Source organism: Miniopterus natalensis, chromosome X (assembly GCF_054644295.1).
Source record: "Miniopterus natalensis isolate mMinNat1 chromosome X, mMinNat1.hap1, whole genome shotgun sequence".
NCBI lineage: Eukaryota > Metazoa > Chordata > Mammalia > Chiroptera > Miniopteridae > Miniopterus > Miniopterus natalensis.
In genome coordinates, this window is record NC_142103.1 from 84,923,020 (window position 1) to 84,948,543 (window position 25,524).

The window sequence follows — 25,524 nt, forward strand, 5'->3', positions numbered from 1 at the left end:
GCTTTTTGACTAACTTATCATTTTTTGTGTGTGTCTGCTTTGCTGATTTATGTGTCATGCTGGTCTGAATTCACCCAAGGCCAGCCATCTTGTTGCATTTTGTTTGCACGTTGTATGTATATCCTCTTGACAGGTTTGGTCTGTAATAACAAACAGGTCCTGAGAAGACCTGTCATTGGTTCTTCCATGATCTCACATTGGCCTCCAGACCTTGACCCTTTGCTCTGTTCTTCCTCATTGTTTCCTCCAATCAACTCACTTCATTAAGGCTTCTGTCCTTAGTTTAGTAGGACCACCCTTGATAAGAAGGCCAACTTTGTCTATTATGCTTCTAATCAGCAGCATTTAGCTTTTGACTAGTTGAAGTTATTTCTGCTCTTGGCTTTCATGACTGGATTTATTAATTTATTATTTCACTAGCTCTATTGCTGGCTCCTCTTCCCCTGACCTCTGGCCTTGAGGGTCACAACACTCCATTGAACATGTTATAGGTTATGTTCTGTACACTTCCAGATGATCAGACTGCTGGCACTTTCTCAGCAGTTATGCCATGTGACAGGCCTGATTGCCTAGGTTGTGAAATCTGAAGTCAGACATTTGGGGTTCTTCCATTTGGTCTCTAGGACCTTGAGAAAATTACCTCACTATAAACTCAGTTTCTTCAACTTAATTGAAGATGATACTAGTGTATGTTATGCAGGTTATTTTTGAAAATTCAATGTGCAAATGCATGTGGAATACTTAGAAAGTGCATGGTTCTCAGTGAGTGTTGCATAAGTGTTAGATATTGTCATTAATATTATTTAAACTTCTAGTTGGGTATTCTGTGATAATGATGTGCTACAGTGCCCAACTTCCATCTTCAATGAGTTTTCTCAGAATTACACAAAATAATATTCTGTGAAAAGAAAGTACAAAAACTTGATGCCTAAATCTTAAGTAGAGTCTGAAATTGAAAGCTAATTGCTGAAAGCTCAGATAAAATATATATGTTTCAGGAAGTCCCTTTATCTTTCATTTCTGGTATCTTTTTTTAAAAAAGAAAATGTGTAAGAAGAGCATCAGATATATGACCACTTTTTTTCTTCAGTTTTCATTATGTTGCTACTTGTTCTTGTAGCCATAGCAGAGGAAAACGCAGTTATTTTTAAGTCAATCAAAATGTCTAGTCTTTTAAATGACCTTATGAAAGTGAAGTAAAAACTTGTAAGTGAAATGTCCCTTCAAAAATACATAAGAGTATACAGATGACATTTTTAAATTATATGATCAAAGAAAATAGCTTCTGGTAGTTTATGTGTCATCCTCTATTTTTTTTGAGTACCTTGTGATTTTTATCTGATTTCAAATTTGTCTTCAGTGATTCCATTCATTTCTTATATACTTATTATGTTCTGTTAAACAAATGTATGTGCTCATTCTTAAAGTAAAGAAAACTACAGAAATGGAGGGAAATGACGTGGGTAACTATTTCCTTTATACTTTGATATTCATTTCTGCATCATTGAGATATTTTTGTTGAGTTTGCCACTAAGTGTATTTCTTATAGATTAAAATGTTTATTGATTTTATAATTTCTTGTAGTTCAAAAGTTTAAATTATTTATAACATTTAATCAAATATTCTGTTTTTTAAAAAAGTTACTGGTTCTACCATATTGATTAAAACTCAATCACTGTTCTGAGAAAATTCACCCATGTAACAGGCAACCTTGGCCAACAGAGCTCCTGCCATATGATCTTTTGGCACTATGATACAGACGTTAAGTTGAATAGTAATTATGCAGCAACAATATCTGGATGGGACACATACCATCTTGTTCAATATGATGACTTTGTTGACACATCCAAATGATTATTACCATTCTTGTTTTATGACTATACCTACTTGATTAAATATTTTGTATATCTATTAAGAGTGTGAATATAATACTGAAGTGATAAACATGATTCTAGTTAGCAGTCATAACTGCTCGTGTAGCTCTTGCTTTATACATAGCTGGGCAGTTTTTTTTTGTGTGTTTTTTTTTAAATAGATCTTTATTGATTTCAGAGAGATGAAGGGAAAGGGAGAGAGAGAGAAACATCAATGATGAGAAAGTCGTCATCAATTGGCTGCCTCCTGCATGCCCCCGAAGGGTTTGAGCCCACAACCCAGGCATGTGCCCTGACCGGGAATCGAACTGTGATCTCCTGGATACTAGGTCGATGCTCAATTGCTGAGCCACACCCAGCCAGGCTGGGCAGTTCTTGATTTAATCTGCATCTTCCTGTTACACTTGTGCATACAACTACCTGGCCTGAACTACTGGGGAAACTTCATTAATTTCTCTCATTGAATCTCCTTTATGCAATTTACCATTTTAAATGCACATCACTTCCATACCTAAAACATTCAGTGGCCCCCCTGCTATCCTTAGAAGTCCCATATGTTCACCATACCCTGCACTGTCTTGCCAACTTTGCTCACTTTATCTCTTGACAAGTTCTTCCCATTCCCTGTGCTCTGCCCTCATAAGTTCTTCCTAAAAACAGGCCAAGCTAGTCTCCATCATGGAAAATTCCCACATGCTGTTCTGGTACCTGGAAGGCGATTTCTCCCTCTCTGTATCCAGCTAACTCTTAGCTTTCAGGTTTGGTGTGTTGGTCTCCTCCTGGGGAATCCTTAGAAGTCAGAGTCTCAGGACCCCTGCATTTATAGCCTTCTTTACTTATTCATGGTAGCAGTTATCCCAGCAATAATTTTAAAACTACTTGTGTCATTGGGAGTTTATTGTCAGTTCTCTTTTATTGATCATAAACTCCATTAAGACAAGAGTCATACTTTTTATTTCAATGAAAGTCCTCAGTTACTATTTGCTAAATGAAAGGAATGAAAATATAAATAGAAATAATAAACAATGTTTTAAAAGTATATTTAGATATTGATTATTGAAACAAAATGATCTACTTCATATTTATGAATTTAGCCACAGCTAGCAAGTTAAACTGTGGAGGAATTTATAGGTATTAGTGGTTCATGAAAACCTTGACAGAATGGGAGACAACTGACAAAAATAGACAATGGGAGGTGCTTTGAGAAGATAAGCCTGTGCTAATTATTATACATATATTGTAAGACAGGAGAAGAAACAACAACAGAGGTTAGCAAATACTTATGTACCTGTTTAAACACAACTAAAGTTAAATATATACTTATTCTGAATATCAATTTCATGAAGTCACATGTCTTTCTGAGGATGTGCTAAAAAAAGTTCAGAAATTTTCTCCAATATTAAAAGGTTAGTTACAGTACTACTTAAGACTGTTGAGTTGTAACTTTGAATTTTTAAAATACTTGTTTTAGATACCTGCATTGATTCTCTTAAAGTTGTGAGCTATGTTTATCATAATGAGATTGATTTTATTTAACAACGAGATGATAATTCATTGACTTAGCTCTGATCAGCCCAATGCACATAAAACTACTATTTAGATTCTATCCAAATTAGGTGTATTTCTTTTTTTTTTTAACTTTATTATTGTTTAAAATATTACAGATGTCCCTTTTTCTCCCCAGTGACCTGCTCCACCCCGTTCCTTCCCCCTCCCCCGTCCCTCTCCCCACCATTGTCCATGTCTTTGGGTTGTGCATATATGCACATAAAGTCTTTGGTTACTCTCTCCCCCTCCACCCACCTGCCCTCCTCCATCCCTGACATTCCTCAGTCTCATCTATGCTTCCATGTCGTTAAGTCTATTCTGTTCATCAGTTTATTAAGTTCTTTAGATTCCATGTATAAGCGAGATCATGTGATGTTTGTCTTTCACTGCCTGGCTTATTTCACTTAGCATAATATTCTCCAGGTCCATCCATACTGTCCCAAAGGGTACGAGATCCTTCTTCTTTACAGCTGCATAGTATTCCATGGTGTGAATGTCCCACAGCTTTTTATCCGCTCATCTACTGATGGGCACTTGGGCTGTTTCCAGATCTTAGCTATTGTAAACTGCACTGCTATGAACATAGGGGTACAATATATCCTTTCTGATGAATGTTTCAGGCTTCTTAGGATACATTCCTAGGAGTGGAATCACTGGGTCAAACGGCAGCTCCATTTTTAATTTTTTGAGGAACCTCCATACTGTTTTCCATGGTGGCTGCCCCAGTCTGCATTCCCACCAGCAGTGCACTAGGGTCCCCTTTCCCCACACCCTCGCCAGCACGCGTTGTTTGTTGATTTGTTGATGGAGCCATTCTGACAGGGGTGAAGTGATACCTCATTGTGGTTTTAATTTGCATCTCTGATGATTAGCAACGTCGAGCATTTTCTCATGTGTCTCTTGGCCATCTGTATGTCCTCTTTGGAGAAGTGTCTATTCAGGTCCTTTTAATTGGGTTGTTTGTCTTCCTCTTGCTGAGTAGTGTGAGTTCTTTGTACACTTTGGAAATTAGCCCCTTATAAGATACATCCTTGGCAAATATGTTTTCCCAGACTGTGGGGTTCCTTTGTATTTTGAGGCTGATTTCTTTTCCTGTGCAGAAGCTTTTTAGTTTGATGTAGTCCCATATGTTTATTTTTTTGTTTGTTTCTCTTGCCCTAGGAGATGTATCAGTGAAAATTCCACTGCGTGAGATGTCTGTGACTTTACTGCCTATGTTCTCTTCCAGGATTTTTATGGTTTCCTGACTTACATTTAAGTCTTTTAGCGATTTTACGTTTATTTTTGTGTATGGTAAAAGTTGGTGGTCTAGTTTCATTTTTTGGCATGTATCTGTCCAATTTTCCCAGCACCATTTACTGAAGAGACTGTCTTTACTCCATTGTATGCTCTTGCCTCCTCTGTCAAATATTAACTGACCATAATGGCCTGGGTCTATTTCTGGGGACTCTGTTCTGTTCCTCTGATCTATGTCTGGCACTGTACCAATACTAGGCTGTTTTGATTACAATGGCTTGTTAGTACAGTTTGATATCCAGTAAAGTGATCCCTCCCACTTTATTCTTTTTTCTCAAGATGGCTGCAGCTATTCAGGGTCTTTTTGGTTCCATATAAATTTTCGAAATGTTTGTTCTAGATCTGTGAAATATGCTGTTGGTATTTTAATAGGAATTGCATTGAATCTATAAATTTCTTTGGGAAGTATGGACATTTTAATGATATTAATTCTTCCACTTGTTTATATCTTCCTCTATGTCTGTTTTCAGTGTCCCGTAGTTTTCCGAATACAGGTCTTTTACATCCTTGGTTAAGTTTATTGCTAGGCATCTTATTTTTTTAGTTGCAATGGTAAATGGTACTGTTTTTGTTGTTTCTCTTTCTGAGAGTTCATTGTTGGTGTATAAGAAAGCCACTGATTTCTGGATGTTGATTTTGTATCCAGCTACCTTGCCGAATTCATTTATCAAATCTAGTAGTACTTTGATGGAGTCTTTAGGGTTTTGTATGTACAGTATCATATCATGTGCAAATAATGACAGTTTTACTTCCTCCTTTCCATTTGGATACCTTTTATGTTTTCTTCCTGGAAACAATGATATTATAATGTTGTACCCTTTAGAGTTTGTGTATCTGATGATAATATGTTTTATTATTTTTAAAGCTTTTAGATTTTCAGTGCAAGGATATAAAAATCTAAGTAAGAGTCTGTTTTGTTCATCAGTTAATTTTGTTCGTTACCTTCTTCTTAAAGAACTGAGGAACAGAATCGACCCAGAGGCATTGAAGCATGCAACAGACTGATGTATTTCATGGGGCAGGGGATGTGGTGTGGTGGTGTTTAACCAAAGAACTTATATGCATACACGCAAAACCCACAGACACAAACAATAATGTGGTGAAAGCCTGGGGAGGGGGTGGGAGCTGGGTAGAGGGGGTCATTGGGGGGAAAAAGGGGGACATGTGTAATACTTTCAGCAATAAAGATAAAATTTAAAATATCTGAGTAAGGGACAGCAAATAAATGCTTACAGTTGCTTTTGTTTTGGCACTTAGACTCTTTTTCTTTGTGATGCTGTAATTATTAACATATTTTACCGTACTAGATATTTTGAGTCTAAGTTCATTGTTTTCACGTAGGAATCAAAGCAAAACAAACTTAAACCATAAGTGCTGACTAGAAATGCAAAGCAAAATAGAGAATATGAACTATAGGAAGTAGCATAGTTTATAATTTAAATAAAATATTCGATCTCTATTAGGTTTTCTCAATGTTGGCACTAGTGATATTTGTGACAGATAATTCTTTTCTCAGGAGGCTGTCTTGTGCTTTGTAGAATGTTTAGCAACATCCCTGGCCTCTAACCACTAGATACCAGTAGCACCCACTCCCCTATTTGTGACAACGAAAAGTGTCTCCACTCTTTCCCAAATGCCCTGTAGAGGAAGACAAATCACTTCCCTCACTCCTTTCAGAACCATTTGTCTAGCTAAAAGCTTATCATTTTGTGCATATGCAGGTGTATCTCTAGGGTAGATTTCTAGAGGTCTTATTGCTGGATCAATGGTAGTTTTATGAAATGTTGCCAAATTTCCTTCCATAGGGTTGTACCATTTGTCACTGCAATGTGGGACAGTGCCTAGTGCTTCATAGTGTCACAGAAACGCGAATGGTCAAACTTTGATTTTTTTTTTTTTGCCAATCTGATAAGCGAGGGAAAATGTCTTGGTGTTGCTTTGATATCTGTTTTCGAGCTTGCTTTGGCAGGATGATTTTTTATTATCCTGCTGTCAAAGGGAGCACTTAAAAATATTTGTTACTTCTTGAAAGTTGTGCTTCTCTAAGTTGGTCATTGTTCAGACAATTTAAGGAAAGGAAAACAGTTGTTTTGGTCTCCGTCTGAGGTCTTCAATTATTTTGTTAGCCTAAAAATAAAAGGCCAAAGCGAGAGGCAACAAACGATATATGAGGTTAAAAAAACCCCCTGCAATTCTAGGAAGCACTGATTCAGGCAGAAAACCAAATAGTGTACTGATTAGGAGGTTAAGGCAAGGATTATTTATGAGAAAGGGAAGGAAAATAATTACATGAATAGAAGAAAGGAATTCCCATTGATATTAAGGCAAGGAAGGAATTTTTATAGGTGCAAATAAGCAAAGTTATTCTTTAGCTATACATGGTAGAGCTGATTCTAAAAAATGTCTTTAATTTTTAGTGTGCTAGTCAAGACATTTGCTTTCCTGTTAGCTTTGCATACAGTTTGGAATACAATGTTACTTTTCCCAGTCCAGAAGTTATTTTGCCACTTGAAACATTCCAAAGGTTTGTGGAATAAGACATGCAGGGCAGTTCCTGTGGGATGGCGTCTCTGATTCCATTGTGAGGTGTCTCCATTTATATTATTTTCATAATTTTTACTAACCCATTGCCTAAATGTGTTCAAACAAATATATTAAAAAGCATATCTTTAGCTTACAGCTTCTATGCAGCTACAAAAATGAAGTAATCAGTTTATAAATTAAATAAAACTGAACAACCAAGCCATAACATTCAAATCAACAACACTAATCTAATTTAGTGTGAATGTAGGACTGCTTGTTAAGGAGGATAACTGGGTGTTTTTCTTTGCCTTTTCCACAGAGTGCCACAGGATATGGCAATTTGCCCCCTATTGCTGGGCAACTCTATTTAGGTCTCATAACCAGATCAATGGAAGCATATGCCCCTCTTTGAGTGCAAAATTATTATTTACATCTAAATCCTTTCCCCCCAGAACCCTTCTCCAATTGCAGAAACATTTCTGAAAGTTTTGTCCCCTAGGTCTAGGGATATGCGACCCTTCCTGGCCTGCTAGGTGGAGAGGAACTCATTTTCACTGGTGCTATTGTACTTTATCTTTCCTGAGAAGTGATAGGATTGGTGGCTGAGAGCTTTCCCATTCCCTGAAACAATCAAAATCATTAATTGTGTTTTCCAACTATGACTGTATTTTGACTATTAATATAAAGTATCTATTAAATGGCCTTCAATATTTATGCCTATTTCCATAATACCAGAATAATATTTAGGAAGCAGTAATAAAATCAAGCTTCAAGAAGAACATAAGTTATAAACATATTACTTCATTTTATGTTTTCTTTCATCTGCACAGTTTTCTGTGTTTAAGTTTTAGTGTTTGTTCATACTCAGTTTTTTACTGTGTTAATTTAGTGATATGAAATATACCAGCAACAACTAGAGGGAGAGGAGATAATATTGATAAATATGGGCAGAGCTAATGCCTGTACTATACTCAGTTAAATATGTGTGGATTTAGAGCTTCTTGGTAAGCTTTTGGAAACCAACGTAGGACAATTTGCATGCATGAGATTTATAATTTTCTATAAGTGTTGTGTGATGTTCTGATGTATTTTAATAATTCTATTTTAAGCATATATTTACATATTAATTGACTTCTGTAATTTTTTTGTTCCAAAACTATTTGATTTGCTTCACTGGAATAGATACACATAAAATAACACCAGTAAATATAAAAGCAATAGTTAGAAATTGTAAAGAAAAAAATAATTATAACAAAACCTTTGCGTAGAGTAATAGAGTATTAAATTTGACTTTTCCTGGATGGCAAGGTAGAAAAGAAAATACTATGCAGTACACAGTTTCATGGTTTGGTAAAGAAAAATGTACCATTGCTTTAGAACAATGTATCCTTTTGATAAATTCTAGGTAATTTTAAATATTTTGAGACACCCTGTACTGCATAATGGTCAATGACCTGAGATTATGTTTTTTTAATAAAAGAGGTTATTTCCATGGTTTTTGGCCATTTTATATTGATTGTAAATAAAAATCAAAGACCTGTATTACAACTTAAGTCAATAAGGACATTTTAATTGGAGACAGAGCTCATATAGCATTAATCAGTCTGATAATCATTCTAGAACAAGAATCAGCAAACTTTTTTTGTAAAGAGTCAGATTAGACTTTGTGGGTCATATGTTCTTTGTCAACTAATCAACTTTGCCATAGTAGCATGAAAGGAGTTATAATCTATAAGCAAATGGGCATAGCTGTGTTCCAATAATACTTTATTTACTAAAGCAGGTGGTGGGCTGGATTTGACCCATACTTTACCATTTAGCTTGGAATATATTCTGAAATACTAATTATCTTAACAGTTCCTATAATTTTTTTCAACCACAGTTTACATTCAATACCATTCCATATCAGTTTCAGATGTACAGCAAAGTGACCAGAAAACCATGCACTATGCAGAGTGGTCCCCAGCTGCCCCAAGCACTCACCTAACCCCATACCCAGTTATCTCAATATTATTGACTATGTTCCCCAGGCTGCAATCTGTATCTCTGTGGTTATTCTGCAGCTACCACTCTGTACTTCTTAATCCTTTCACCTTTTTCACCCAGCCTCTCAACTCCCCTTCCCTCTGACAGCTGTCAGTCTATGTATCTATGAGTCTGTTTCTATTTTGTTTGTTTTGCTCATTAGGTTCTACATATAAGTGAGATCATATGGTATTTGTCTTTCTCTGACCGGTTTATTTCACTTAGCATATTACTCTCCATGCTCATTCACACTGTCCCAAAACGTAAGATTTCCCTTTTTTTATAGCCGAGTAATATCCCATTGTGTAAATGTACCATAGCTTTTTAATCTATTTATCTACTTATGGACACTTGGGCTACTTCCAAATCTTGGCTATTGTAAATAATGTTGCAGTGAACATAGGGGTGCATATATTCTTTCAAATTAGTGTTTTGGATTTCTTTGAATATATTCCCAGAGGTAGGATCTCTGGGTCAAAAGGCAGTTCTATTTTTAATTTTTTGAGGAACCTCCACACTGTTTTCCATAGACTGGCTGCACCAGTCTGCAATCCCACCAATGGTACTATGACTTTGCAGCTCCTCTTCAAGACATGGTGTCTATATTCTCACCTCTTAAATCTGGGCTGGTCCTACCACTTACTTGGAGAAATAAAGTGGGGAAGTGATGATGAACTAATAATGGGCCTCGTCCTCAGGAAACTGTGTTCTTTCACTCTTACTTGAAATACCCACTGCTGTCATGTCATCAAACATAAGCTAGCCAGCTGGAGGATGAGAGACCATGTGGATCTGTGCCGGGTCAGCCTACTTATCCCTTCTGTGGCCTTAGATACACATATATGAGCCCAGCTACAATTGGTAAAATCAACTCATGCACTTTTTGTGATACTATTGTTATACATATTAAATATATAGATTCTACAAACTCAGCATGAGTATTACTTTACATAATTTTATGTCTTTATATCTTTAAAGAAGCTGAGAAAACAAACATATTTATAGACTGTTGTATTAACCTCTTTGTCATTTATGGTTCTCTTCATTTGTTCCAATGGATTCTGATTACCATCTGGAGTCATTTTTTTAACCCAATACAGCTTTGCTTCCAACCACCCATCCCCTTTGTACTGTTATTGGAAAATATATTAATTATTATATCTGACATGCACAAGAGTACATTACACAATTAATTTTTAAAATAATTAAAAGAAAAAAATAAGTGTACATTTATACTGTGTGTGTTTTTTGTTTTGTTTTTTTAAATCCTTACCTGAAGATATTTTTCTATTGCTTTTTCAGAGAGAGAGTGGAAGGGGGAGAAAAGGAGAGAGAGACACCTTGATGTGAGAGAGACACATCGATTATTTGCTTCCAGGGCTGGGGATCAAGCCTGCAACTGAGGCACATACCCTTGGCCAGAATCGAACCCGAGACTCTTCAGTCCTTGGGCCGAGGCTCTAACCAATGAACCAAATCAACTAGGGCTATACTATCTTTTAAAATTATAAATTACATAGTTACCTTTACCAGTATTTTTTTTTTTTTTCTGGCAGCGTGTAATTAATTTACTGCCTGGGGTCACTTGCTTTCAGCCTGAAAAACTTTCTTTCATTTTTATTTTTCTTCATTCTTTTTCTTTCTTCTCCTCAAGCTAGAAAATCTCAATTGTCCTAACATCAAGTTCACTGATTCTTTCTTCTGCCAGTTCAAATCTACTGGCCAGCCCTGTAGTGAAGTTTTCATTTCAGTTGCTGTAATTTTCAACTCGAGAATTCCATTTGGTTCCATTTTATAATTTCTATTTCTTTATTGGTAATCTCTGTTTGATGCCACAGTGTTGTCATATCTTCCTTTACTCCTTTGATCATAGTTTCCTTTAGTCCTTTGAACCTATTTATAATGGCAACTTTGAAGTCTTTTCTGTTAAATCCCACATCTAGTTGCTCTCAGAACAAGTTTCTGTTGCCTGTTTTTGTTCTGGTGTTTGGGTCATACTTTCCTGTTCTTTTACATGTCTCATTTTTTTTGGAAATGGGAAATTTTATATAATGTATTGTAGCAATTCTGGGTATTAGCCCCACCACCAAATGCTTATTATCAGTTCTCTGTTAAATTGTTTAGTGACTGGCTGGATTATTTTAGTGAAATCTGTAGCCTCCCCTCACATTGTGAAGCTTTGGATGTCGTACAAATTTGAGTATGACCCCAGTCACCTTGGGATGACACTGGTTTTGGCAGAACTCTTTTTGTCTCTTTCTCTGACCACATCCAACTGTTAAGTCCACTAATCACTAGCTGATTGCTCTATTGTTTTCAACAATGCCTTGAGGCATAAATTGTTCCACAGAACTGATCAAACCAAACCCAGGTTCTCTTGCTTGAAGGGTTAGTTGCTTAGGTCAAAGTTTAAGATTTGTTCTGTCTCCAGGAGGGCTCCTCCCAGGTGGTGTTTCTTAGTTTCTCTCCAGAAAACTAGCTATCCCACTGTTTTGTCTATATCCCCAATTAACCTACCAATGTCTTCCCAATCGTACTTTATTTACAACTTCCACTGTTTTGAGAGTGTTCTTCGGTTTGAACTTTTGCATACCCTTTCAAGTAAAGTTAGCTTCTATGGCAAATGATTCAGCATTCTCTGTTTTATGGCCTGCTTCTCGTCCAGGAAAAATCTCTGAGCCATGGCTCTAGAGCTGAGGGTAAGAAAATGGGACATTTTCTCTGAGTGACACTCCTTGCTTTAGTAGTGGAACACTTATGGAGGGGGAATAGCCTCAGGTTTTCTCAGCTTGCCTCTCTCAGTGTGAATCACACATGGATTACCATCCAGGTAAGGGTGGTGATCAGTTCCCAATATACTCAGTGAAGCCACACCCAAGGTCAAGCCTCCATCCCATGAGTGGGGGTTGGGAGAAAAAAGCAAGCCCCCATGTCTCAGCCATACTTCCCCAGAATTTAGCCTTAGCAACAAGTAGATGGTGGCAGGATAAGAAATGCCTATGCCCTGCCCCATGCCTAAAGATAAGCCTTGGACTAGTGTTATGGGGTGACCGCGACAGACGACCACCAGAGCTTGTATTTGAATTTTTGGAGCCTTTATTAGCTGGCCAGCGGCTACAGTTGCTGCGTCTCACCCATGTAAGAGCCGAACTGCAGCCCTGACCCTTAGTTCTTCCCTCACTTTATGCTCAGTAACCACAAAGGCAATGCAGTAAAGGGGTTTCCAAGAATTTGTTAGGTTGTCAGCTTTTGTTACAGAAAACAAGGGGGGACCTTTAGCAACACAAAAGGGACGATTTAAACACAATGTTTTACAATGAGTAGTGCGGTTATGCTTGGCCAGAGCGTGACTGGTTTATTCTTTCTATAGGGACTCGGGGAGCGGTAATTATTGGGCTAGCTTGTCGGGCCTTGTCCTGTACAATAGTGATCTTGTTCTACCTTTACTATTAGTTCCTTAGGTATATTCTTCTGCCCATGGTGGCCAGAACATTCCCCACTGGTCTTTTTGGGGGATCAAATCCTTGATTCCTCTTCTTCTGAGCCTACAATGCGCTGGTCCTGGGTATGGAGAACTATGAGTTTTACTGCCTGAATCCTTTCCTGCACAAAATTGAGTAGGCATCTAGCGAAGCATGGCCCAAAAATCAAGAATAATATAAGGAGTACTAACGGACCAGCGACTGCCTAAAGGAGAGTAGTTAACCATGGGGACTAGTTGAACAAATTCTCAAACTAGTTCTCTCTATCCCTACGCCTTTCCTCCTGATCTAGGCGTCACTTCCTTAGCTGGCTTAAACTCTCCTCTATGACACCAGAGTGATTGGTGTAGAAACAGCAGGTCTCACCCAGCGCTAGACAGAGCCCTCCCTGCTTGAGGAATAGGAGGTCCAGTCCCCTTCTATTCTGTAACATAACTTCTGCTAGCGAGCCTACAGACTCCGCAAGCTGAGTTACTGACCTTTCTAGGGTGGCGAGGTCTTGGTCAATCTGACGTCCTAGCTCACGGTAGTTTTGTTGTCCAGTTATTAGTGCAGCTGTACCCACCGCTGCAGATCAGCTAGGCCCAGCCCCATGAGCACCTGCACAAGCATAGCGGCTCTTAACCCTCCTCGGCTCTAACCTAAGGTGCTCCCGCCCTCCTTCTCCAGAATAATAATACACTTGAGGTAAAATATGGGTTAGGATATATATGCCAGCACGGTATATAGACTGTAGGGCAGGAGGGAAAACGCAGGGGGTCAAACCGCTATTACATGCCTACCAAGTACCTTCTGGGGCAACTAGGTAAACAAGGGTCCTGTCACCATCAGTATAGTTAATAGGGAAAGTAATGGCCTGGGCACAGGACTGGGCACAGGGCGAAGAATGAAGGGAGAAATTCTCTGGATATATACAAGTCTCTGCTCCTTGGAGGTCCTCTAAGGTAAGATGAGGCTTATGTCCCCAGGTACACAACCCTGGGCGGAAAGTGCTCGTTACAGAGTAGTTATGAATTTGTGAGCTCTCCTGTCCTACAGGGATATTAGCCCCAATGCCAATATAGTGGGGAGGTTCAGGGTTTAGACGTATCCAACAATCCTGGGTTATATTTGGGGAAGTCTTATTCAAAAACATAAACGTAGCCTCTAGAGTGCTCATGAGTCCACGGTGTGGGAGCTCCAGGGGCGGCGGTGGGATGTCCTCTGAAAGTTCTCAGTGACACATCCCCTCTGGCGCCGGGGGGTCGCTGTGCGATTCCTCAGTCCTGGTGTGGAGGCGGTCCCCAGCCCAGGTCTCCAGGGGAGCAGGCGGATTCGGGGCCTGTGTCTGGAGGGTGGCCCTCTTGGTGTCTGCCTCGCACGATGCACCTCGCGGCGGCAGAGCTAGTCTGGGTGCCAGGAGGGATCTGAGGAGATGGTTAGAGGACTTTGCCATTTCCTCGTCCCTCAACCGGGGAAGGAGTGGCGACGGCTGGCTGAATATAATCTCAAAAGGAGTTAGCCCCTTAACATATGGGGTACACCGAGCCCTGAGGAGGGCGAAGGGGAGGAGACTTACCCAGTTTTCGCCAGTCTCTAACTTTAGTTTAGCCAGTGTTTCCTTTAGAGTCCGATTCATCCTTTCTACCTGCCCTGAGCTTTGTGGTCTGTAAACACAATGTAATTTCCACTTAATCCCAAGAGCCTTGCTAACAATCGGGTAATCTTGGCGATGAACGCTGGCCATTGTCGGACCCCATGCACAACGGCAGGCCAAAGCGGGGGAGAATTTCAGAGAGGAGTTTCCTAGTTACTATTTGCGCCGTTTCAGTTTTGGTCGGATAGGCTTCTGGCCAGCCCCAGAAGGTGTCTACAAATACTAGGAGGTAACGGTAGCCCCCTATCCCTCCGGGGGTCTCGGTGAAATCCACTTCCCAGTGTTCTCTGGGTTCGGTGCCTGAAACCGGATCCCAGGAGCGGCCGACACTGGGGGCCCTGGATTTACTCGCGCACAAGTCTGGCAGCGCCTGGCGATGTCCTTGGCCATCTTGTGCAGTCCTGGAATGTAGTATCCTCTCCCTGGGAGCTCTACCATCTTCGTTCCTCCTAGGTGGGTGCTCCGATGGGTTTGCTGGAGTATAGTTCGCTCGACAGCTGCTGGAACTAGCAGCCTCCCACCTGGCAGTTGTAGCCACCCTCCTTCCATCCTCCTCGCGTCGAGCTGGGTGGCTACTTTCTGCTCTTCCAGGCAGTATGTGGGGCCTGACTCTAAAGTTCATGCCAGCACGGTCACCAAAATTTCTAGAGGCGCCACTGGTCTTTCTGCCACCTCCCGGGCCGTCTGGTCCGCGCACCGGTTGCCCCTCGCGGTGGGGGAGTCGTCTTTCTGGTGTCCTCTGCAGTGCGTTACAGCCACTTCAGGGGGGCCCCAAGTGGCTGACAAGAGGCTTAGGGTTTCTGGGCCATTCTTTATATTCTCCCCGCCGAGGTTAAAGTCCTCTCTCCTTATAGAGAGCCCCACGGATGTGCACAGTGGCTGAAGCACACCTGCTGCCATGTAAATGTTAACCTCTTGTTTCTTCCCCGCCTCAGGGCCTGGCTGAGGCCTATAAGTTCAGCCTTCTGTGCTGACGTCCCCCGGCCGAGGGCCTGAGCCCAGAGCACCCCCTTCTGGGTGACCACTGCCGCCCCTGCATACTGGACACCTTGTTCAACGAAACTGCTGCCACCGCGAACAGAGTCTCGTCCGGGCCGGCAAGGGGCTGGTCAGTCAGATCTGCCCGCAGCGAAGTCAGGGCTGCCAAGGTTTCCTCACAGTCATGCAACGGCTCTGTTCCCCTGGTCCCGTCCTCGGCGAGGAGAGTGGCAGGGTTTAGGGCCACCGTCCTCAGGAAAATCACTCTAGGGGGCGTCTAGCAGTTGCACCTGGTACTGGGTAGTGCACGCATTGGACACCCAGCACTCCGGGGGGCTGTGTAGCAGGCTCTCGACATTATGGGGAGCTATTACTTGCAGGTTTTGTCCGAAAGTCAACTTGGAAGCCTCCTTGACTAAGATCGCGGTGTCGGCGATGGCCTTCAGGCAGCCGGGCCACCCTGCCGCTACTGGGTCTAGCCTTTTGGACAAATAGGCTACTGGTCCCAAAGTTTGAGTTAAGGCCCCTTTTGCTACTCCTTTGGTTCCTGCCACATGTAGTTGCAATGGTTTATGTAGATCTGGCAGAGCCAGGGCGGGGCGCTGGTCAGAGTGTGCTTGAGCGTCTGGAAAGCTTCTTCCTCAACCTCGGTCCAAATTAAGTCGGACCCTGGGCCCCCTGGCCGCAGCCCGGAGGCCCCTCAAGAGAGTCTGGCGAAGCCTGTCAAGAGCCTCCCTTCCCTGATCCGAATTTGGATCCCAAGTGGGCCGGCCCCTGGGAAACACAGCCTCTAGCCCGGCGGGGTCAGTGCTCGGCTGGCCATCTGGCCCCAGGACTAATTCCCGGCCCTCCGCCCTTATCCTCTCTCTCCTCCGAAGTAAAAAGGGTTTGCAAGCGCTGTTGGCAATCATCCCAAGTCGGCTGGTGTGTGAAAAAGACCGACTCAAGGAGGGAGATCAGGCCCTGGGGCTCCTGAGAAGAAGAGGGATTCTGCTGTTTCCAGTTATAGAGGTCGCTGGTGGGAAAAGGGACATAAACCATAAAGGGCCTCCCAGCAGGGCCGCCTGCCCCAGTGGGCCAGGCCTATCGTAGGGGGAGAATCGGGGCCGCCTGATCTAAATTATCTCCCTCCGTTACCGGGACTCCAGGCCCATAGGAAGAACCCTGCCTAGTGTGGGGAGGGCTCAAGGGGTCTCTAGGTGTTGGGGCTGAGGGTCCTGTGGAGTCCGGGGAGGGAGGCCACTGGGGGCCAGCAGCCAGTGGGGGAGGAACATAGGGAAGCGGCTATACAAGAGGAAAGTCGTCTCCTCCCTCGTCCTGCAGAATGGGAGGTCTCTTTTCTTTCTCTCTGCCCTGTGATCCTGCTAATAGGACCGTCTGTCTCTGTCCCATTTTCTTTTCGGAATTCTGACACTTCTTTAGCCAACGGGGTCTATCAGTGAGAATATCAACCCATAACTGAATGTAGGGAATTTGGCCGGGATGGCCAGGATTCCCATAGACCTTATTGTGTACTTTATAGGCGATGCCCAGATCAAAGGTTCCACTCGGCGGCCACCCCACCCCAAATGTTGGCCATTCACGGTCACAGGATTTCTTGAGATCAAAGGCATTTACTTCAAATCCATAGCCAGCTGCCCGCTGTTGGAAATCTTTAAAATTATTGAGAAAACATTGTAATGGCGCACACAGAGATGACTGTCCCTGACCCATTTTGACAAACACAATCACAACGAAAAACAGACAGACCAGACAGGTGCCCCAAAAGGCAGCAAGCACCAGAGACCCCAGCCGCCGTCGCAGCCGAGGGCCTGGACCTGGAGGTTCCGCTGCGTCCAGCCCTCGGACAGTCCTCCCGAGGAACATTCCGGACAGAAGACAGACAGCACATGCTTACCTCCCCGCGGGGGTCCAGACGGCTCTCACGGTCGGATCACAAATTTAGGAGGAGATTCTCCGCCTCCCTGGAACCCGGGACCGAGACTGGAGTATCCTCACCTGGGGCATCAGCTGGCCCTTGGCCGGAGTGATCTCGCTGGGGCCTCCAAGTGTTCTGGGGGGACCCGCGACAGACGACCACCAGAGTTTGTGTTTGAATTTTGGAGCCTTTATTAGCTGGCCAGCGGCTACAGTTGCTGCGTCTCACCCCTGTAAGAGCCGAACTGCAGCCCCGACCCTTAGTTCTTCCCTCACTTTATACTCAGTAACCACAAAGGGGTAAAGAGGTTTCCAAGAATTTGTTAGGTTGTCAGCTTTTGTTAGAGGAAACAAGGGGGGACCTTTAGCAACACAAAAGGGATGATTTAAACACAATGTTTTACAATGAGTAACGGGGTTATGCTTGGCCAGAGCGTGACTGGTTTGTTCTTTCTATAGGACTCAGGGGGAGCGGTAATTATTGGGCCAGCTTGTCGGGCCTTGTCCTGTACAGTAGGGATCTTGCTCTACCTTTACTGTTAGTTCCTTAGGTATATTCTTCTGGCCATGGTGGCCAGAACAACATTCATGTTTCTCTCTCTCCCTCTCCCTTCCTCTCTCTCTAAAATCAATTAAAGAAAAAAAGAAAAGGTAACTGAACTTGCAGAGTGAGATATTCCTCCTCTAGACATTCAATCAGGTCTGCCGTAAAAATTAAAGAGGAATGGGTAGAGTCACATCAAAGAATTTCCTTGCTCTAACCCCACAGTCAGAAATACAGGCTATCTAGTGCACTTCACTTAATACAAACCAAACATCAAAATCACTGAAGAGGAAATTAATCACACCTAACTATCAGTAGAATCTCATAATAAAGAGAGCTAAAGAATTCAACAGCATTATCAACAGAAGTTTTTTCCATCACAGAATCCCTTGTCTTGACTTATAAGAGCACACATCCCTGGGGCCTCATAGTCTGGCAGTTGACTTCTCTACCACAATATATCCAAATTGTTTAGAAAACAAAACTTGCATGATGAATGTCAGCTGAACTTACTGTGGTAATAATTTCACAATATATATAAATTAAACCATCATACTGGTGCATCATAAAGTTATACTGTAATGTATGCCAGTTATTTCTCACCAAAGCATGAAAAAATACGTGCAGTTAACTTTCTGAGGCCTACGGAATTCGAAGTCTCATTTTTCATCTATAAAGGTCTTTAATTACAACTGAAAAATTGAAGTATATATCAGAACATTGAAATTTTCAAAAATGGGGGGAAATAACTATTCAGGCAATCACAGTTGCTGACCTCTGGGGCCTGAGCCAGCAGGGAAGCCAGCAAGCCCAATGCCCAGAAACTGATACTTTGAGTTTGTGATTACAGACTGTTGTGGCAGGGTGTTTCAGAGTAGCTTCAAAAATATCCAACTTGCTTTTTCCTAAAGGCCATAGTCATAATATATTTCCTATGTGCAAAACATTTCACTTAAAATTGTGCTCGCAATATATTAAATTAAATAATACATTAAGTTAAAATATTAGGTTATAAAACAAAATGAACCATATGATCTCAACTTTAAGATGTATATTCTTCTTTATTCTCTTACACCTCCACTTTCGGTTGAGTTCTTCCACTTAGACAGATGGTGGAAGGAGGCAAAGAGAAGGTGTGTCACCAAGTAGAGGGGAGCTAAGAGGAAACCAGGGTGAGGACTGCCTGGGTCCCAGATGTATCTCTGCCTCTCCCTCTGTGTGGCACCCTTCTGTCTCACCACAAAGCTCAGCAGGCCGTGGTTTTCAGAGCCAAGGGCCCAAGCCTCCAGCCATCACTGAGAGCCAGGCTCAGGGACCCCTTGGGGAGCATCAGGCCTACAGGGAAGGAGACCTATACAGCTATTATAAGGGCTTACTCTGTGCCGGGCACTGTGTTTTACAGTAGTCACTGACACAGGCTGACTTAATCTTTGGGGAAAACCCAAACATGGAGGAGCTCTTATTATCCCCACTGTACGCTTCAGGGAACTGCTGCTCAGGGGGAACGGACGAATGTCAGGGTCCCATGGCCAGAAAGTGGTGACCCGGGATGGCCAAGCCAGGTCCTCTGATCCCATTGTTGAAGCCAGGTAGGCAGCCTCTGGCCAGCCCTCTATGACACGCCAAGAGGCAGCACAGGGCAATGAACATGGGTGAGAGCCTCAAATGTTGACACTCATAGAAGGGTTAGTTTTCCGCAACACTCAGTGGGACTTTAGTAAAAATCATAATAGAATATAGAAGTTTATAAGACTTATACAGTGGTACCCCGGTTTTCCCACGTCTCCATTGACGATCATTTTGGTTTACAAATGCTGTAAACTCTGAAGGAAATGCTTCGGTTTTCGAACACGCCATGCGGCTTCTGCTGAGAGCAAGATCCCGAGGCCCAGCTGTCGGCGGAGGATCCCTTGGTTTTCAAACGTTTCAGAACTCGAAGGGTCTTCCAGATCGGATTACATTTGAAAACCGAGGTACCACTGTATATGCTTTTGAGTCCATCAAGTGGGACAGAGTTTATGCAGAGTATACTTGTACATTTTAAAGCATGCATTCAGCCACTGATAACTCTGTTAGTGTATTAAATATATAATAGGCAAGGTGGGTGTTTCATTTGAGAATGAGATTTATAATTGTGATTACAATGTAATATTCAGTAATCGTGAAGAACTGCTTGAACTGCATGTCTTCGACCAGATAGCAGCTTTCGTATACTACTGTTTAATGTGCCAGTGACCACAGAAAAGGGCAAAAGAATATATTCCAAGTGGCAGCTAAAGCACTAGCTAGGAATCCCTGTCTCAAGTCCTTTTTCTGTAGTGAGGCAGGCTATAAGAAATGAAATCAACCCGACCATGATTCCTTTTGTGTATGTTTCCCTATGGTTTCCCCACCACTCTGCACTCCTCCTGCCAGGCCCCAGTCCCATTAAGTTCATGCCAACTGCTGTGCCACCCTCTCGCCACCCCCTCCTACTTGTCGACGTTCCCGATCAAGAACAAAGCCTTTGGCACCTCACTCACGGTCTTCAGCCCCACCCCAGTGACCACCCCCCTCTGGGACCAGCCCCCGCCCCCAACCTTCTGGCCCCACAGGCCTCGGCTTGCTCAGAACCCCCGAGGAAGTCTCCTCTCCCCCACGACCGTGCCAGCCTCTCCCGCCAGCGCCCCTTCCCGCACAGCCACAACTAGGAGCTGCTCCTTCAGTCCCGGGTTCCAGCCTCCCGCCCTGACCGCACCTTCTACCCTCCAGCCCGCCCTGCGCGCCCCCCTCCCCGTGTCCCACGCACACACCCCCCTCCAAAGGACCGGAGCAGAGGAGTCCCAAGTACAGCGGTGGATTTCAGCTCTTTAATGGCACCGGTCGAGCACAGAGCCTGGCCGCCTCAGCTGGGTGACAGGCAGCGTGGGCCGCTTGCCGGGCCCTGGGACAGGCTTCAGCCCCGCCTGGATTCGGGCATCTGGCCGAACAGGGTGAAGGCGCTGCTGCGGCGGCGGGGCTCCCCCTCGCGGTTGCCGTTGGCCGCCGCCCCCGCATCTCGCTCCCGCCCTTGCCCTTGGCCTTGCTGGGCGGTCTGCGCGCTTCCGCCGTGGGCCTCCATGCCCACCATCTCCACGATGTAGTCGGTCAGGGAGTCGAGCATGACCAGGAGCAGGTCATCTGCGCCCGAGCCGGGACGCGGGCCCTGCTGATTGTTCTGTAGGAGGCGATCCACGTAGGTCAAAGGGGACTGTAACTCGGCCGCTAGAAGATGGTCTGGAGTCTCAGAGGGGCTCTCACGGCTTGGTTTCTCTGACATGATGGCTGTTTGACTCGCATCAGCCCTTCTTAACTCTCTGGGCCTCTGAAGACACCAGTGCCCGGCTCGGCCTTTTATATCCTTGCAGCCCCTCCTGGTCAGGGAGCCCTTTGTGACATCCTGGACCCTGGGTTGTCACTGGTGACCATTGTGCCCTCATCAGGCCTCAGCCTAGAAATGTCCATAACAGGAGCCTGGTCACTCTGGAGACGGGCCCATGATTTTGAGGGCACTGTCATTTGTTGTTTGACTTGAACGTTGTAGAAATAAGTGTGTTTCACTGGGAAACATTTCCCATCTTTAGAACGCAACTCCAAGTTACCTGATTCTAACCTTACATTGTCTTCTAGGTCCTTTACAACCTTTGGTTAGTTGTAGGTCACTGATAAACCTGTAAAATGCCTTGCCTAGTAGAGATTAAATTGCCCCCCTGCCATGATATAATGAAACCAGTTTTGCCTCCATTTATACACTCATTTAAATATTCTTGATTAATATGCCTGTATTTAAATTTGTTTTCTCTTTTGAACCAGTTATAACACCTTCCCATTCGCTCAGTGAGTAAATAGAATCTTTTAACACATGTTCATTTTATATCTGTATGAATGTCCTGATTTTACACCATTTGAAAAATATTATTTTGGAAGTCACAATGAGATGCTCAATGGATTCATCTGTCAGAATGAGGTACATATTGTTGAGAGAGAGAAGTGTAACTTATGCTCATTTTAAGCCCAGATGTGCCTTTTCTTGGCTGTCCTAGGTGAAGCCAAAGCACAAGAGATGTTTATTCTTGTTTTTTTAAATCAATTTCTTCTCCACTAATTTTGTTTCTGCTTTGTTTTTAGTTCATTTACAGCTGACAACAGTTATAGATATTTCCATTCCAAAAGAGAGAATATAGAAGGAAGAAAAGAGTCTCTGATCCAAGAAATTTCAATATCCAAGCAGGCAAACCTCCCTAGCTTCAAGGCCTGGGAATAATCCTTGGTGGCTTGAGGCTCCTTCCTCTGATGCCATGACTGCACCTGGGTCCATAGCTCTGCCCTCTGCATTCTAGGTTCTGCCCCCAGAATCATCTTTCCTTTACTTTGAGTTCAGCACATGTTTGCAGCTGAGCAGTTTATCAGCCCGTTTTCTGCTTGTCAACATTTGGAAGTACCACGACCTTCTATCATTTCATCATCTGTCTATCCTTTCAGTTAAAAATGGCATTGTTTCTGCTGATTTAACATATGCACAAATCTCAAAGGCTCCCATGTACGTCATTGGGATTCATGTCCTTAGATAAGAGGCTCGTTCCCAGATCCTCCTGGAGAATCCCATCTCTATTTATTCGTTGCTTCTGCTGAGATGGCTGGGGATATCCATGATTCACATCCCATATCACTTCAAAGAGCCCTCTGAATACTCTGATCTTTTGATTCCTCAGTGGTACTAGCACATGGATGGCTAGCACAGCCTTGATGCCTTGATTTCATCTCCACAGGACACTTTCCTCACAGTGAATCCTCCCATTTTAGTGTCTTTTTCAATCTGGATAGCCGAGAATTTCTCATATCTTCATGTACTGGTTCTTTTTTGCTTAACAGTTCTTCCCTCAATGTATGTCTTCCCTCTAACATTTTGCTATTAATAGCAAGATAAAACAAGGGCATGCCTTCAACACTTTCCTTGGGAATCTGCTCAGCTACATTTTCATTGTTACAATTCAGCTAAGATTTCTGCTGCTACATGACAAGACTCTCCTCTCCTCCAGTTTTCAATATTTTCCTTGTAAACCTTCACCAGCAACACCTGACATTCATACTTCCATCAATAGTCCGTTTATAGTGATTCTCTAAGACAATATAGGCCTCTCAGCTGTGCTCCTCACTTCCTTTCGAGCTCTCACCAGCAGCACTTTAACATCCATAGTTCGACTAACTGTTCAAGGTAATCTAAAACAATTTTGATCCTGCTCTTCAAAATTATTCTAGCCTATAGCCATTATCCAATACCAAAGTCACTTCCATGTTTTTAGACATCTGTTATGGCAGCAATCTACTTCCTGGGACCAAAATCTGCATTAGATTACAACGGCTGCTATAATGCTTTGCTACAGATTTGGTGGCTTAAAACAACACATATTTAGTCTCTACAGCTCTGGAGATAAGATGTCCAAATAAGTTTCACTGGGCTGAAAACAAGATGCCCCTTCCTCTGGAGGCTCTAGAGAATGGGCTTCCTGGCCTTTTCCAGCTCCCGGAGCTGCATCCCTTGCCTGTGCCTGCCTCCTTCAGCCTCACGGCCGGCAGTGTATCCTCTTGCTTCAGTGGTCAAATTTTCTTTTTCTGTTACATTGATCTCTGTCTACCTCTTATAAGGACAGACAGGTTTGCATTTCGGCTCTATCAGATAATACAGAATAATCTCCTATCTCAAGATCCTTAACTTAATCTTATATGTAAATTCTCTTTTGACATATAAAGTAACAACAGGTTCAAGGGACTTGGATCTGGTTATCTTTGGGGCCATTACTCAGCTACCACAGGAGGCGTCCCCAGGAAACTCTAGTAGGTAAGTGAAGAATTTAAACAGGAAGGAGGGAAGCAAACAAAGTGCTCATTATTAATCAGTTTAATATCACTGAAGAACTTTAGAAAACAACTTGCCAATGGAAGATAATGCCCCAGCATTCTGGACTATCATGCTGTTATGCATAGTGGGCCCTGAAAGCCTGATAAAAGCCCTCACGAAAAGAAATTCCAGTACTGACGTTTGAAACACAGGCCAAAATGCACATAAATGGTACAAGCTGTGGGGCTCTGAGCAGGACACTGACAGCATCTTCTACACTAAGAAATGGTTATATACTTTCCTTATAAAGTTTTTTCCTTTCTCCTTACCTCCTGCCCACTCTTCCTTCCTTCATTTAACAAATGTTTATTGTGCAGTTAGCCTGCTATCAAGCCCTGAGTTAGAAGCTGGATAATCAATGTTAAACAAAATAGACATTATCTCATCCTTATGGAGCATCCGGTCTAGTGGGAAAGACAGATTTTAAACAAATGCGAAAATAAAGATGTAGCTCCAAACTGCCATGCACGGTCTAAAGCAGAGTTTATCAACCTTAGCACTGTTGACACTTTGGACTGGATAATTCTTTGTTGTTGGGCAAGAGGGCTGTCTGGCATAGGACTTTTAGCGATATCCTTGGCCTCTACCCACTAGACTATAATAGCACCCTCCAGTTGTGATGCCAAGAAGTATCTCAAGATATTGTTAAATGTCCCCTAGAGGGTAAAATTATACTCCACTGAGAAGCACATTACATATAAAAATATATACTACAAATAAATTATTTTAAGATCCAATGAGAAGATGTAACTTAGATAAGGTAATCAAGGAATATCCTCTGAGAAAGGGACACTGAAACTGAGAATGGGTCCAAGAATGGGAAATGAAGCAGAGAAATGATAAGAGAAAGAACATTCCAGAAAGATGGCACCGGCAAATCTCTAAAGTGGTAAGGTACTTGGTGTGACTGAACGTAAGTGCAAGAAAGGGAGGGAATGTTAAAATGACGTCGTATCTACTCATGAGCAATAAAGAATCTGGAATTTTTTGCAAGGCCAGTGTTGCTCAGTGATTGAGTGTTGCTCCATGAACCAAAAGGTCACCCTATTGATTCCTGGTCAGGGCACATGCCCAGGTTGTGGGCTCCATCCCTAGTAGGGAACATGCAGGAGGCGGCCGATTGATTTTTCTCTCTCATCACTGATGTTTTTATGTCTCCCTTCCTCTCTCTGAAATCAGTAAAAACACATTAAAAAGAAGAGTCTGGACTTTTTCAATAGATTTTTTGGCACTTGGCTCCATCTTTCAAACCTGGATGAATTTATATATATATATATATTTTTTTTTAATTAACCAATGAAAAAAGTTCTAAAGAGCAAGGAAGTGCAGGATCAAACAGTTGTAATACTGTGTGGTAGATTGTTTGCAAAAGTGGTCACAATTACCCCATTCTCTGAATCCACTCCGTATATCCACATTTTAAAATTTCTAAAAAGACTTAACAAGCATTTATTCAACGTCTACTATGTAGTGTATTTTCCCTTATTCTGTGGGGATATTTAAAAAAATTTTTAATTTTATTTTTCAACCACAGTTTACATTCAATACCATCCCACACCAGTTTCAGATGTACAGCAAAGTGACCAGAAAACCATGCACTCTGCAGAGTGGTCCTCAGCTGCCCCAAACACCGCCTGGCCCCATACCCAGTTATGTCGACATTATTGACTGTATTTCCCATGCTGCACCTTTTTATCTGCTCATCAATGATCAATAGTACTTTCCAAACTGAAATCACTAACAGAAAAATAAGTGCAAAAATGGAGGGGAATGGATAAACAAAC

General features: G+C 42.6%; 1 protein-coding gene across 1 annotated transcript; it reads right to left on the reverse strand.

Annotated features, from left to right (window-relative positions):
• Nucleotides 1-20,758: 20,758 nt before the first annotated feature.
• LOC148090601 (huntingtin-interacting protein M-like) lies at nucleotides 20,759-21,121 on the reverse strand. The gene has a single exon (XM_087813669.1). The coding sequence runs from the start codon at nucleotides 21,119-21,121 to the stop codon at nucleotides 20,759-20,761; it is 363 nt and encodes a 120-aa protein (XP_087669795.1).
• Between the last annotated feature and the right edge of the window lie 4,403 nt (nucleotides 21,122-25,524).

Excerpts from the sequence above, each read along its gene's own strand:
- LOC148090601 (XM_087813669.1), bottom strand. The coding sequence starts at position 21,121 with ATGTCAGAGAAACCAAGCCGTGAGAGCCCCTCTGAGACTCCAGACCAT.